Source organism: Carcharodon carcharias, chromosome 2 (assembly GCF_017639515.1).
Source record: "Carcharodon carcharias isolate sCarCar2 chromosome 2, sCarCar2.pri, whole genome shotgun sequence".
Lineage (NCBI taxonomy): Eukaryota > Metazoa > Chordata > Chondrichthyes > Lamniformes > Lamnidae > Carcharodon > Carcharodon carcharias.
Window position 1 is genome coordinate 72,915,091 of NC_054468.1, and position 15,132 is coordinate 72,930,222.

Below are 15,132 nucleotides of genomic sequence, written 5' to 3' on the forward strand. Positions count from 1 at the left end.
TGGTGGCAGCAATTGGCTGCCCGCCTGCTGCCGAGCCAATGGGGCCTGCCCGCCCATCAAGGGCAAAATTTTGCCCATTGTATTCCAGATTTATTAATTGAATTCAAATTCCACTAGCTGTCTTGGTGGGATTTGAACCCAGTGCATTAGCCTGGGCCTCTGGATTACTCCTCCAGTGACATTGCCATTGTGCCACCATCTCCTCTTGAATGGATTGCAGAACCACCATTTACAATTTAAATTACAATTTGTTCTCGGGACTAATATAATCTTAAAAGGGAATTGGATAAATATTTTGTCAAGTAATTTTTTTTTCAAAAGTATGTAATAGTTCAAATTTGATATCGCATAACATGCAATACTGTTCAGTTTTTTTCAAGAGTATGTGGCACGCTGAGGTGCTTCATTACACTTAGAATTAAAGGTTATATTTACAATACGCAGTTACATTTCATGTCAAACATTCTCTGATGCTTACAGCCCAAGGATTTTTCCACAAGTTCCAGCACCTTAGTATGCTATCGTAAGACTGTGGCTTTTCCCCATTGAACCTGAGTAAATATTTATTTGAAACAGAAATGTACATGCTATGTCGGAATGGGTAGAGAAATGCAGATTGAGCACAGAGCCAAGTTAAATAGCTTCGCTAGCACTGGCATTATGGACTGAGAGGCACTTCCTGCGATGTAATATCTATGGAACAATCTTGCCTTGAGTTAACCTCCTGAATTCCAAGCAGATTTGTTACAATGCAGATGTGCATTTTTAAATTTTTGAATTGTATTGTGGACATGCAGCCCTTTATTTTGCCAATGTTTCTGTTATGGGAAAACCTTTTGCGCAACTGTGATGGGCTGGAAATTCTGAGTGCTTTGAAACTAATTGGGCAACCTCAAATCTGTTACAATTTAAAGAGTCCACATCTTTAAAGCTTCTCAAAATGTGGAACAAATGTTGGAACTTAAGCTGACCACGTGGATGGTTGATGTAGGAAATGGGGAAAGTGTCACACTGGAACCAGCTATTCCACTGCAGTTGGAGTTGAAGCATAGTGTTAAGGTATATAAGATGGAGCTTTTTCTGATCTTGGCATGTTTGACACTGGGTACCAGAGTGTTCCATTCCCCACCATTGATTGACATGGCCTCATATGTGCTATCCCATTCCAGGCTAATGTCACAGAACTGGAGTTGCATTTCTCCCCGTGCACCCCCGTTCTTGCATCCAGACTTTGTGTCTGAAATTATACCTGTTTTAGAATTATTAATGTTCTTTGACTTTTTGAAGTTTATAGTTTTATGGTCGTTCTAGGGAGTTTACTTTGGTGAATGAAAAGCTGCTGAGTATACAAAAAAAACTGATTGGAAGGGATTAAAATTGGGATAATGTGACTTTAAGTTTGATTTTTGTGACCTTGTACAGATCATTATCAATCCTGAAAATAACCTTCAGTTGCTTCCTATTTTCACTGCTGGCAGAGAAAATGCACAACTTTTGTCAGTCCCCAGGAGAAGGGCATTGAACAGTATATTTCTGATCTCCATCTTAGTTACAGTAAAAATGTTTCTTCCTATTCTCCCTCCTTAGACTGACATCAGAAAATGGCCACTTATTCTGAACCTGGATTCCAAAAGGCTGAGTTGGTCCTGCATTCAAATAGCGCCAATATTCAGGATCAAGCACAAGATCAGGAAGTGCAGCAGTTGCATGATGACGTGGAGATGCAAAGCAATGGCTCAAGTGGCACTGATTCAAATGGGAATGAATTTTCAGAGAGCTCGAGCAGTAGTGCCAGCCAAAATGGAAAAGATTCAGCTTTACTCTTGGATTCATTAGAGAGCAGCAAAAGGTAGGGAACTGTACAATTGTATTTAAAGTAATACATAACACTATTGCTGCTCCACTTTAAAGGGGCTGTACTACCAGAAGAGGGGGATTTAGTTGTGTATGGTACAATATGTTTGCCAGTCAATCCACCTGTAAACACTATTGATATTGACATCAATTTATACTGGACTTTCACTTTGAAATTAGGCTTGTTGAGTGTTTCATTGTGGAATTACACTGAATACATTTCAAAAAATGCTAAGGCTTTGTTTGACACTTTTGTTGATCTTTGAGCTGAATAACTAACATTGAAAGAGTTAGTAGTAAGAATAGGTTTACCACCAGTGTAGCATTTATCTTTTCATTTTATCAGTGAAAAGTGTCATTTTTTAATTTATCCAGGGGTGTTCTAAAACAAAGATGGGATAAGTGTTGAAAAGTTCAGCTGGTGCCTTTCACTGTTCCCTTTCTTTCTTCTCTTATCCCCACCAGAAAAGGTTCTAATTTTGAATTAAAACGGGTGGAAAACTATTGTCTTTTTGCTACTACATTGATCGTGGGTAGACCATAATGGGATTCTTATTGGAAGACAATTGTAAAACTAGGTCTGGCAGAATGTAATGAGTACCAATACAAACTGATAATGGCTTGGCCAAGTGGTTATGGTACTGGGCTTGTAACCCCAAGATCAAGAGTTCAAATCTCACAATGGCAAACTATGAAACAATGTAACTTCATCTGAAACAGATGGAAACAGGTTTACTCAAAAGAGTATCAAGAGTTCAAATCTCACAATGGCAAACTATGAAACAATGTAACTTCATCTGAATAGAAACAGATGGAAACGTGTTTGTACTTGAAAGAGTTACGAACTGATAATTGATTCTAATGGAGTAATATTGGCATTGAAATTCATGTCTTTTGGAGATGTCTTTTGTTACTTTGTGTTTTTGCTGTATGCATCAAATTGTGTGCCCTCAAACCATCTGCAATATACTAATGCATGCTGAATGTGTTGGATTGTAGTGATATGCATTTTTGTGACTCTTGCCTGCTTCTCCATGCATTATATACAACGTAATTATCAAAACCAATAAAAATGAAAGTTCAGTAGTCACTAGTAAAATCAATGCAGATGCACTTTCACATATGTTCTGCAATTGACAGTATTGTCAAGCTCTATTTGATAGCTGTTGATTAAATATTTGATAATGTATTACTGTAGTCATGTTGCTTTTAGGTTTCATAGTGAGCTTGACCAGCGTAGTGGGATGTTGCTTTGCACTACTCTAGCTTTCCCACCTCCTCTTTCTGGCAAACTTGCAGTTACCTGATGAGCTTTTGGACTGTGCTGAATGGAGGTCATGCACCTTCACAAATGGAAAGAAAACTGTAAGGTAGAACCAGTCCGGTTGATCATGCATACTTCCCACTAGCAGGTTTCATAGCTGCATTGGAGGAGGAGGAGGAAGTGTAGGTGGCCCACCAGCTCAACAGCATATACTGCAAGGGAGACCAAGGAAGAAAAGAAATCCTTATTACTCGTCTTACTCCTTGTGCTGTTTGACTATTTTACTTTGTATCACTCTAGTTTTTAACTTTAAGTTTTGAAATATTAATCATTTAGTACTTTCCATTAGCTACTTTGACCTAAGTTATATTTTTTATAGTTTCAGTTGTGCAAATTCAAGTAGTTTGGAGCATTTTTAACTGTATTTTCCAGCTTTGCTGAACATGTTGATTTCATTGCTCAAGCAATGTTAAACATGTTGCATATATTGGAGATATTTGTGAATTGAATTGTCATTTGAAAAATCCATAACTTGAAGTAACTTGTACAAATTTAGCCTTGTTTAACAATGGATAAACTGCTGCATGACTATCCTGTAGCTATCAAATATATATACTTTGTTTTCTCTTATGTGTCACATTATAAAATATGACATTCTTATGTTTGCTGTGTAATTTTTGAAGTACTAATACAAAGAAAAGAAAACGAAGATTTGATGAAGTATATATCCGAAATAAGAGGCTTCCTTTCATGCCTCTCTCATTTGAAAAATTTAATCCTACTGCCAGGTTGGTTCCAAGTAATTTCTACTCATGTATTTAAAGTAATATGGATGTACAGTATTGAGGTTTGGCATTTTCTTATCCATCTGGTTAATACATTCTTTATCAGCATTAAAGATAGTAATACCAATAACAATTGTAGGAAGTTATTAAGTGACCTTATGGGAAAACATCTTTTAGCTCAGATAAAGAGTGCATGTTCCAAGGAGCTAAGCTTGCTTTGATTATATCAATGCCATAATTTTATTTTTATGCCATATGTATGTCATTCAGCTTATTTGCTTTAGTGATTGGTACCCTTTTAGAGATCTATATATTGACACCCAGCAGCTCATTATTCCTCTTTAGTTTATTGAGCCATGTCAGCAATTCTAGTTTTATACAAGCTACATACATTTACAAATATCTTTATTTAATCTTTCCACCTTGTCTGAAGATATTTGATTAGTTGCAGAGATGGAGGGAGGGACTCTTTCCTCACATGCACCCAGCAGCATGATCAAGTGGCTGTGCACCTGAGTCTATTGTTGACAAGCTGTGCAATAGTGGGGCAGGGATCACAATTAAGGCTCATTTAACATCTCCCACAAGCATTAGTCAATGGATGAAAATTAGAAGCGAGAACTTGGACTGGCTTTCTGCTCTCTCTCCTGCTGATGAGCTCTTCAACCATTGTCTGCTGTGATCCTAATCAGGCATAGATTGTGAACTTTTAACTGGGACCTTCTGGGCCTGAATGGCTGCTACTCACTCTTGTCTTTTTATTGAATTTTTAAAGTAAATATCCTGAGATAAGATTCAAACCTTTCATTAATACCTGTACAGAGAGTCTCAAATGAGAACCGAATGACTGATTAGACAACATGTGCATAGTGAATCAACATATTGCAGCGAAGCTGGCAGGGTGCTTTAGATGACAAGTTCCCTCTTGCTTTTTTTCTTTAGAAATTGTTGTTGAATTTTCTTTTGCTTTACAAAATGCTATAGCTCTAGAATGGCCTATCAAATGAGAAATGGTGCAGGCTTTGTGTTTATGTGCCTTCTAAATCCAGTTGGATTGAAGTAGTATTGACCACGAAGCATTTAAAAGATCACATAACTGTGACTGTATAACACAGGCTACTGCTTACATGTGCTTTATGTACTTAAGGCAGGATTTCAAGGCTGGGTATGTGCTGCAATAATATTACAAAACTGCTGGAGGAGTCTGCAGTCACAACCATTTCAAAAGCATTTTAAAAGCTTTGAGAAATTGCTATCTGTAATTGGCGTACAAAAGCTGATATGCTCATATCACATTCCTCTGCCACTATTTACAAAAGGTCATAACCCATCTAACATAAGTGAGCTAATGCTACCTTTAAAATAAGAGAGTAGTTTGGTACGAGTACCTTTAAAATGCTGATTGGATGAAAGATGTTGCTTACTACATTATTACAGTACCCTGCATTCTTTGGCATGAGGTGTTCCTAGAATTGGTATAAAAATTCCTGGATAAACATATAATTCTAATGCCATAGAAAGTACCTTCCCTGGAGTATTTTCCATAGCATTAGAACTTTGCACATTCCCTACATGGCATTCCCTGACCCATTGCCCTGTCCTGATCAATGGGATTTACTGCTTTGCTTTTTGCAGAAGGATGTTCTAAATGAGTGAAAACAAGATACAAATTACTAACTATAGAAGACATCAAAATAAATGACTAAATGTTGGGAGATAGAAATAAACGTGAGGATAACACCTCTCTTTGCAGCAAAATCATGAATCTCCAGAAACCTTCTCACCGATTCATTGCAAGTGGTGCACAGATAAACCTATCCTAAAAGGGTTTTTTTTTTTGTTTTACCCTTTGCTTGTAGGATAAGGATGGATGGAATTTAAGTTCAGGGAATAGCTTTGCTGAACTACTGGCTTTTGTTGCATTTATTTTTAAACTGTTATGGTTCTCTTAAGACAATTTGGTGAAAACCCCTTACTTTAAGTTTTGTTATATCTTAAAAAAAAAAAATTTCAGTAGTTATTGTTTCTATGATATGTTTGTGTATGCATATGACTTGCACTTGGTCTTCCTGTATAAACCAAATCCCAATCAAGCAACAATGCCTTGATTTTATTGTATTGTATTTCTGGATGTGTTGGCAGTATTTATATTGACTACACTAATGTAACTCAAGATAATGGTAAATAATACTGGGGTTCCTGTGTTGTCCTATGTTTTGACCTAATAAGATAGAAAATATGTTTGAGAACTCCCATGTTAAATGTCGACTGGATGTGTATTTGGAGTGGCTCAGCTTTGGCTTTACTTCAGCACCACTAGTGGGATGATGTGGAACAGCAGAGGCATTTTCCATCAGGTTAATACTGTCAGTTCATGAAATAAAAGGTTCATTTTTAACTCCCTCCTCCCAGTGTACCAGGCAACATTGGAGTTTAAATTGTAGTGATGGATTTGGTGCCTTGGTTCCTTCCATTCAGCTGCCGTATTATCCTCTGGGGTTTTCATAGACCACTGAGGCACTGCCTAAATTGGGGAATGCCACATGACTTGGTTTTATGATGCAGATAAGACCCTGATGCCACTTTAATGGCTGCAGGATTGTGTGTCAGCTGAGGATGCTCTGCTCAGTGATACCTGGCACTACAGCAGAAGAGATCTGAACAGGTAAGTGTTGAGATCATTTTTGTGGGGACCAGAGGAGCAGGAATGCTGCTTTGGCTCTACAGGAATATTATGGGCCACTCTTGCCCCAGGTTACTACCTACCCCAATCTACCTTTTTCTCAGCTGGGTCAGCCTCTGGGCCACTTGATACGTTGGCCTAGAACTGCGAATTATATCAATACACTTTGCTATCTTCATATTAATGAGGCCCAGTCCTTGAAATGAATTGTGCTTCCCATCACAGCTTCACAGCAGTCTACCCACATGTCGTAGCTGCCTGGCAGTTGAAATCCACCACCCCCTCCCCGAAGTGTCCAAGCTCAGAAGGGAACTCTAACTTAATTTTGTAACTTGGTCAACAGTAATGCTCAGTGTGAAGCTTGGTAAATGCGTGAAGCTATGTTTTAACATTGCTTTTGCTTTGGACATTTATTACAGGGATAATGTCAGTCCTAGGGGATAAAAGTGATACTTTTTTTTTATTACGCAGTTCCAATTCCCAGAGCCTGTCACTTCGCAGCAGCTCAAATGGATTCAGTCTCATTAGTGCTAGCTCGGAACAAGACAATCCCTCAACAAGTGGTTGCAGGTAGGTGCTGGTTCTTTTTAACTCTTTTGGGTAATTTTTTAGTTCCTTAAAGTGAGGAATGGTGATAATGGTAAATACAACACTTTTTATCTCTTTAGTTACTTTCTTGGCACCAAGTACTTGTTAGTTAGGCACATCATATGTATACATAGTAAACTCCCTCTAATCTGCTCATCCATGCACTTTAATTGCAACCTGTTTAACACCTCAATGCACTGACATATTCCATTTTCTACACTTGCCTTTCTAAGTAAGGTACCAATTAATGCTAAGGGGCGCAGTTCATATTTGATTCTTGGCTATGGGAGTTTTTCAGTGGGAACAAATGTGAGCCTGGCCTGTAAGCCAGAGAACTGATAAACTTACCCTTTTTAAGTAGTTTTTTTCTTCTCTTGTTCCCTCCCATCTCAGTTAGACAGTGGATTAACAGTAAACGTGACATATGCAACACGTTTTTATTGATGGCTAGCTCCCTGCAGTGCTTTGCAGATTTCAACCCCTCACAAAACTCATGAAGCAACACATCGATATATTGCATTTAATGACTCTGTATTTGTTTCATTTATGAATACTGGTCTGTTACAAGTACAATTTTTTGGCCCCAGCGCAATCTGCTTTGCAGTTACATTCTTTATTTCTTATAGATTATAAGATATTTTCATTTGTGCTGTCTGTCTTAATAATTAGAAATTCCCTTTAACAGTTCTTGGAAGTATGATGTGTACTGATTTAAAATTTTTGCATCACCTAAAATAGTGGGCTTGTTCCTTCAAGTTATGTACAGATATGCCAGACACAATGGCAGGCTCGTGGGGACAGTTTAATTGTCAGTTACTTTTTTTGTTCCATATCCTTTACCTGAAGATCTTCATCCCTTGCCAGATACGGTTTTACAACGTCTAAGTGCCCAGTGAGAGCTCATCCAAGTCCTGTTTTTCATTGTGAGCCTCATGAGTGAAAGTCAAGCATGTGGACTGATATAATCACCTGAGGCCCGCATTGCATATTTCCAGCAAGGGTCACTAGATCCTTCCACCCCCTTTTTTCAAACCCACTGGACCTGTGCTGAGTTGCAGTGCTATTACTGCCTGGCTTTAGATTAGCCAGCGCAGACAGGGGAATAAAAGTGGAATATTATTGGTTTTTATAGCTCAACTACTCTGAATAAACTCAGTGAGCTATTTTTTCTATGATATGGTGGTGGGAATAGTCAACAGTGGAATCACAGTAAACTTCTCACGTTTTGCCCTGTTTAAATTAAATGAACTAAATCAGCGAGTGAAATGACTACCATGAGAAGAATTGGTGAAAAGCCAAGTCTATGTAACTTGCTTGATAATAGCTTGTGATGGCCATGAGTGTTGCCTATAAATAAAACTTTAAATATAGGGCTAAATCTGTGAGTTTGTATTTGTATTGCAGTAGCGATCAATCCGCTAAAGCAAAGACACAGAAAGAGTTGATTAAAGCACTGAGTGTCTTAAAAAGGCACCTGCCATCTGATAAGATGACTAAAGGAAAATCCAGGACACTTTCTACACTGAAGTATGCACTGCGATGTGTAAAACAAGTCAGAGGTAGGCTTGCAATATTATACTTTTAAGAGAATAACATTTTTGAGGATGGGCAAGCGAGAGGCACTTTCACCTGTACCCTACCTCCATAGAGTCAAGAATATTAGCATATATGGAATTAAAACAAAAAGCTGGCTATCACTATGTGGAGGGAAATTTTAAAAGAAAATTTCAAACTACTGACTTCCTACTGAACTATCAAGTTAAAATTGCAGTCAGGTCCCAATGAATTAACCGGAATTTTGGCTGCATTTTCCTGCCATTTGCTTAGTAGAGCAGGTCAAAGTCTTCCCTCGGTTTGAGGGAAAATTAGTAACCAGGGTGATTTTAACCGCACATCTGTCTGCTATCCACTGGGCAGATAGGGTTAAAGTACCTTCCATTCTCTTAGCAGCTGTTGCATTGGCGAGGAAAGCACTGTTGTGACAATAATTGTACACTCAACACAAAAATAAAAATACCTGGAAAAACTCAGCAGGTCTGACAGCATCTGCAGAGAGGAATACAGTTAATGTTTCGAGTCTGTATTTTTATTTTTGTTTTTGTTTTGGATTTCCAGCATCTGCAGTTTTTTGCTTTTATAATTGTACACTCCTTAGTTTCATTTCACTATCAAAGTTTGACTAGATTCTTTCATGATATGTCTAGCAGGTTTGTTTTAATTTTTTTAGGGGCCTTTGCATGCTAAATCAGAAAGGGGCAGATACTTTTTGTCTTTAAGCATTTTGAGATGATGATTTTGAGTATTACACTTTTCATTCAATAAGTGTTTAAATGTAGCTAACATTTTGTTGTTTATTTTTGCTGCAGCTAATGAAGAATACTATAATTTTCTAATGAATGACGACTCTGAACCAAGTAGTTTGAGTATGAACTCCTTCACAGTTGATGAGGTAGAGAACATCACTTCTGAATACACCTTGAAAAATGCTGTAAGTACTGAAGCTATCAAAGTATAGTGCATAAGCCTTTGTGATAGGCTCTTTCTGCACAAAGCTAATATAAATGCTATTTTTGTAAACATTTTTCTATTCCTTAAAAGAAAACCAAACAACTTATAGTTAGTTAGTGTATTGAGGGATATGGAACTAAGATGTTAAAATGGAGTTACGATATTGATCGGCCATTATCTAACTGATTGACAGCCTTGAGGCTGAATAGCCAACTGCTGTTCCAATGTAACTACCATTTGCAGGCGTTCTGGTAGATTGTGCCTTTTCATTTTAATAGCAAGAATTTATTATATTTCATCAGTTAGGACTTTTTGTATCAGGTCACTATTGGGGAATATTGCTGGTTTTGAAGCTCAGAAGAATTTTGAGGCTGTACGCACAAGTGTCACACCATTTGATCTGAGTAGCACTTTCTGTTCTGTTCCTGTTCTGTTTTTGAGCCTTTGGTGCAGGCAGAAGTTTTCAGCTTCCCTTTGGTAGTGTCACTTTGGTAGTGTAAGTATACTGATTACATGCTAGCCTAGTCCAAAATTTTATAAAATTTACATTATTTGTTTTGCATGGATGAGTTAAAACTTGCAGCATGACCAACAAAAGAAAGCATATGCCTCTTCCTTTGTAATGTTCCTTTCTCAGTGCTATGTATCTAATAACGTATAATATAATGTGTTTCGTCCAATTTCTTATTTACCTACCTTACCCTGTTAGGCCCTCTAAAATTTTCTAGATCTTAGACACTATTTTGAAAAAAAATTCAGATTTCTCTAAATGCATAAACTGGCAAGAAGTAACCATTGCATATATGCTGAGATTTCTAATCTAAAAGAAGGAACAGTCACTGTGTGACACAGCTTAATAAGAATGATGCTAATTACAAGGGCTTGCCATGTTTAATACAGTCCAGTTGATCTTTATGTATTGTATTTGCTCAGTGATGCTTCTATGAGCTCAACTTACAAATTTTAAAACCCATATTGTGGAAGTTGCCAAAATCTGTTTCAGTTTACAGGCAATATTTCAACAGCCTATCAACCTCTATGTATTTAAATTAGCTGAGGCCGTGATTTGTGGCAGGTTTAGCTCTACAGCTTCAAGGTGGAAAGAAGTCCTGCCCAACCCCTCTTCCCGTGGTAATTGAGCACTGTTGAAATTTAGGGACTTGCTTATCAAATTTCATCTTGTTGTGAACCCTTCATTTTATAATTTCGTTTGTTTGTTCATCCATGACTCAGTCGGTAGCATTCTCACCTCTGAGTTAGAAGGTTGTAGGTTCAATTCCCACTTCAGGACTTCAGCATGACAATCTAGCTTGACACTGTCCAGTGCCTGCAATGTCAGCGGTGCCATCTTTTGGATCAGGCGTTATACCGGGACACTCCCTCTCTCCCCACCCCCGCTCTCTCAAGTGGATGTAAAAGATCCCAGGGTGCTATTTTGAAGAAGGTCAGAGCTTCCCCAGTGTCCTGGCCAAAATGTATCCCTCAATGACATTATAAAAACAGATTATCTGGTCATTTTCACATTGCTATTTGTGGGAACTTGCTGTGAGCAGGCTGGCTGCCATATTTCCCACACTACAACAGTGACAGAACTTCATAAGTGCTTCACTAAGATAAAAGCAAAAAACTGCGGATGCTGGAAATCCAAAACAAAAATACCTGGAAAAACTCAGCAGGTCTGACAGCATCGAGTCCGAGTGACTGATGAAGTTCTGACAAATGTTCTGACAAAGAGTCATTCGGACTCGAAACGTTAACTGTATTCCTCTCCGCAGATGCTGTCAGACCTGCTGAGTTTTTCCAGGTATTTTTGTTTTCGTAAGTGCTTCACTGGTTGTAAAGTACTTCAGGATGTTTGGTCATGGTGGGTGCTATATAAATGAAAGCCTTTTTTTTCATCAGATGTGGGATTGCTGACAAGGCTAGCATTTCTTGCCATCCTTAATTGCACTTTTAAAGTGGTGGTGAGCCTGTCTTTGTGGTGTGGGTACACCTACAGCACTGTTAGCTGGTGAGTTCCAGAATTTTTGACTCACTGATGATGAAGGAACAGCAATATATTACCAGGTTGGGATGTGTGCCTTGGAGGAGAACCTGAAGGCGGTGGTGTTCCCATGCATCTGTTGCCCTTGTTCAAAGTGGTGTGGTTGTGGTTTTCCAAAGTGATGTCAAAGGGTAATTGGCAAGTTGCTGCAATTCATCTTCTAAGTTTTATATACAGTCGCCACAGTGTGCTAGTGGTTGAGTGAGTTAAGACTTAAGGCAGTGGTAGGGTGCCAATCAAGCAGGCTGCTTTGTCCTGGATGTTGTTGAGTTTCTTGAGTAGTGTTGGACTGCATCCATCCAGGGAAGTTGGGAGTATGTCATCACAGTCCTGTCTTGTGCCTTGTGGATGGTGTACAGGGATTGCCATTGATATTGAAGTTTGTTGGGCCCTGGATACTGCCCTGAAGAATTCCTTCAAAGATTTCCTGGGACTGAGATGATTGGCCTCCCAACAACCACACCTGTCTTCCTTTTATGGTCTGTAATTCTCTAGCTAGTGGAGAGTTTTTCCCTGATTCCCAATGACTTCACTTTAACTAGAAGTCCTTGGTGAAATACTGCTTGAAGCCTCTCTCTTCAGCTCTAAAGTTCAGCTCTTTTGTTCACATTTGGACCGAGGCTGTAATGAAGTTTGGAGCTGAGTGGCCCTAATAGAACCCAAACTAAGCTTTAGTGAGCAGTTTGTTGGTGAGTAAATCCTGCTTGATAGCACTTATCATTTTCTTGATGAGCGAGAGTAGACTGATGCACCAGATTGGATTTGTCCTTTTTGTGGACGGGACATACCTGTGCAATTTTCACATTGTCAATGCTGTAGCTGTACTGGAAGAATTTGACTTATGGGTGTGGCTAGTTCTAGAGCACAAGTCTTCAGAAATGCAAACTGGATATTGTCAGAGCTGTAGGCAATGCATTTGGCTGTCTCATGATGTCAGAGGGAGTGAATCTAATTGACTTAAGACTGACATCTGTGATGCTGGACTCACTGATGTAAATAATATGAAACCAAAATTAAAGAAACATTTCGTTATGTTTTTGACATGGGCAGAATGTGGATCTTAACCAACAAAAATCCTAGGATACATTTTAATAGATGTGGAATTAGACTTTATTCCAAACCCTGTATAGCATAAACAGTTCTAAAACAGTGTATATTCTGACTCATGAGCAGTGCCACAGAAGATCTGCTGGTATGCAAAATTGCTTGATATGTCTACCTAGGCCAGAATCATCGAGTTGGGGGGCGGGGCCCGCTTGCTGACACGTAAATTGACGCACGGTGACATCAGGTGTGCATCCTGATGTCACCGTGCATAATTCAGATTTCCAGTTCGGTGGGCGTGCACTGGAGTTGGCTGCGCAGCCGCCGAACTGTCAAAGGCCTATTAAGGCCATTTAAATAGTAACTGAAATACTTAACAGAGCTGCCTGTCCAACCTTCAGGTTGGCGGGCAGGCAAAGAGCCCAGGCAGCCTTCGCATTTATCATGAAACCTCATCCACAGGCGGGATGAGGTTTCATGAAGTGTTTATAAATTGAATGAAAGTTTTAATTAAAGTTCATTGACATGTCCCAGCTCAGGTTAAAAAAATTCTTTTTTTTTTAATTAAAAATTTTAAAAATGATACTAATCTCCCTGAGGCAGCTCTGTGTCTCAGGGAGATTTCTGCACTCTTTTGTGGGTATGCATGAAAGAGCACAGACCCCAACTCAGCCTACTCTCCCTGCTTGCACAGGGAGCGCTCAGCGCTTCCAGGTACGCTTCACGTAAAATGACGGCACGCAACCGATCGCAGGCAGCGATTGGTTCTGCATTCGCTCCCGTCCAACCCCCCCGACGGGGAGAAAATTCTCCCCTTAATGCTTCAAACTAATTTTTATCAGACAACTTGAATATTAATAGACCTTTGTGATTGAGCTTAAATAAAGCCAATTACATGGATATAAGGAACTAGTTGACTACGATAGACTAGGAAATTAGTTTAAAAGGTTTGACAACAGATAAACCAAAGCAAACATTTAAAGAACCAGTCAATAATTCTTAATGAGCTACGATCCATTGAGAAATAAAAGCTTAATGAGAAAAGAAATCCATCTGTGGTCATCTAAAGAGGTATTACCTTAAAAGGAAGGAATTAAAATATTGCTGAGATTAGTGAACTTGAGGACTGGAAGAATTTTAGATACCTGCAAAGGATGACCGAAAAATTAATAGAGAAAATAGAATGAGAGTAAACTAACCAGAAACGTAAAAACAGATTGTAAGAGCTTTAACAGTATATAAAAACAACAAGAGTAGTGGAAGTATACATGGGTCCCTTAGAGGCTGAGGCAGGAGAAATTATAATGGGGAATAAGGAAATGGCATTAAATAAACAATTTTGGCTGTCTTCATAGTAGAAGTCACAAAAATATCTCAGAAATAGTGAGAAACCAAGGGTCTAATCTGAGCAGGGAATTTAAGGCAAAATGCTTAGCTTGGCGGGTGAGCGCGACCAAGCATAAAATGATGTGCGATGACGTCAGGCATGCGCCCCGACATTTTGGTCGGCGGGTGCGCGCCGAAGTCAGCAGCGTGCCCGTTGACAGTTAAAAGGCCTATTAAGGCCATTAAAAAGTTAATATAAATTTTTCGCTGCCATCCGACCTAGTGGGCAAACAAAAAGGCTAAACGGCCTTTGCACTTTTTTGGAAACCTCATCCATGGGTGGGATGAGGTTTCCAAAAGCAAATAAAAAGTAAATGAAAACTTTATTTTTTCATTAATAACATGTCCCTGCTCATGTGACAGAGTCACATGAGGGGACGTCTCGTTACATTTTTTTTAGTTATTTTTTTCATACATCTTCATCTTCCTGAGGCAACTCTGTCTCAGGGAGATTATGTAGCGCACACTTGTGTGCATGTGCGAAGTTCACGCTTGGCCAGCTTGCCATCCTCCCCCTGCCTGCACAGGCAGCGCTGAGCACTGCCACTCATGTTTCACGCTGGACAGGCCTTAACTGGCCCACCAGTGTGAAATTGCCTTCTGGGCCCAATCGCGATCGGCTTCTCTCCCGCCCCCGTCAAGCCTGCATGCCAAGGGCAAAATTCTGCCGTTAAAGTAATTAATACTTAACAAAAATTACTAGGGAAATTAATGGGACTGAAAGCCAACAAACCACCTGGACCTGACGGCTTACATCCTAAGGTTCTAAAAGATTTGGCTGCAGCGATAGTGGATGCACTGCTCGTGATCTTCTAAAATTCCTTAGATTGTAGAATGTTCCCAGCAACTATAACACCACTATTCAATAAAGGAGGCAGAAAAAAACAGGGAACAACAGGAGTTAGTCTGACAGCAGTCATCAGGAAAATGCTGGAATCCATTGTTAAGGGAGTGGTAACAGAGCACTTAAAACATC

The 15,132-nt window shown here is 39.1% G+C and overlaps 1 protein-coding gene across 1 annotated transcript in view; it reads left to right on the top strand.

Moving 5' to 3' along the window:
* The first annotated feature begins 1,816 nt into the window (after positions 1-1,816).
* Positions 1,817-15,132, top strand: part of per2 (period circadian clock 2) — a 76,045-nt gene continuing 62,729 nt past the window's right edge. The window contains exons 1-5 of the mRNA XM_041213982.1: positions 1,817-1,849; positions 3,802-3,906; positions 7,058-7,156; positions 8,579-8,733; positions 9,541-9,662. Of these exons, the coding sequence (XP_041069916.1) occupies positions 3,869-3,906; positions 7,058-7,156; positions 8,579-8,733; positions 9,541-9,662 (414 nt within the window). The 5' untranslated portion in view covers positions 1,817-1,849; positions 3,802-3,868. The remainder of the gene's footprint in view (positions 1,850-3,801; positions 3,907-7,057; positions 7,157-8,578; positions 8,734-9,540; positions 9,663-15,132) is intronic.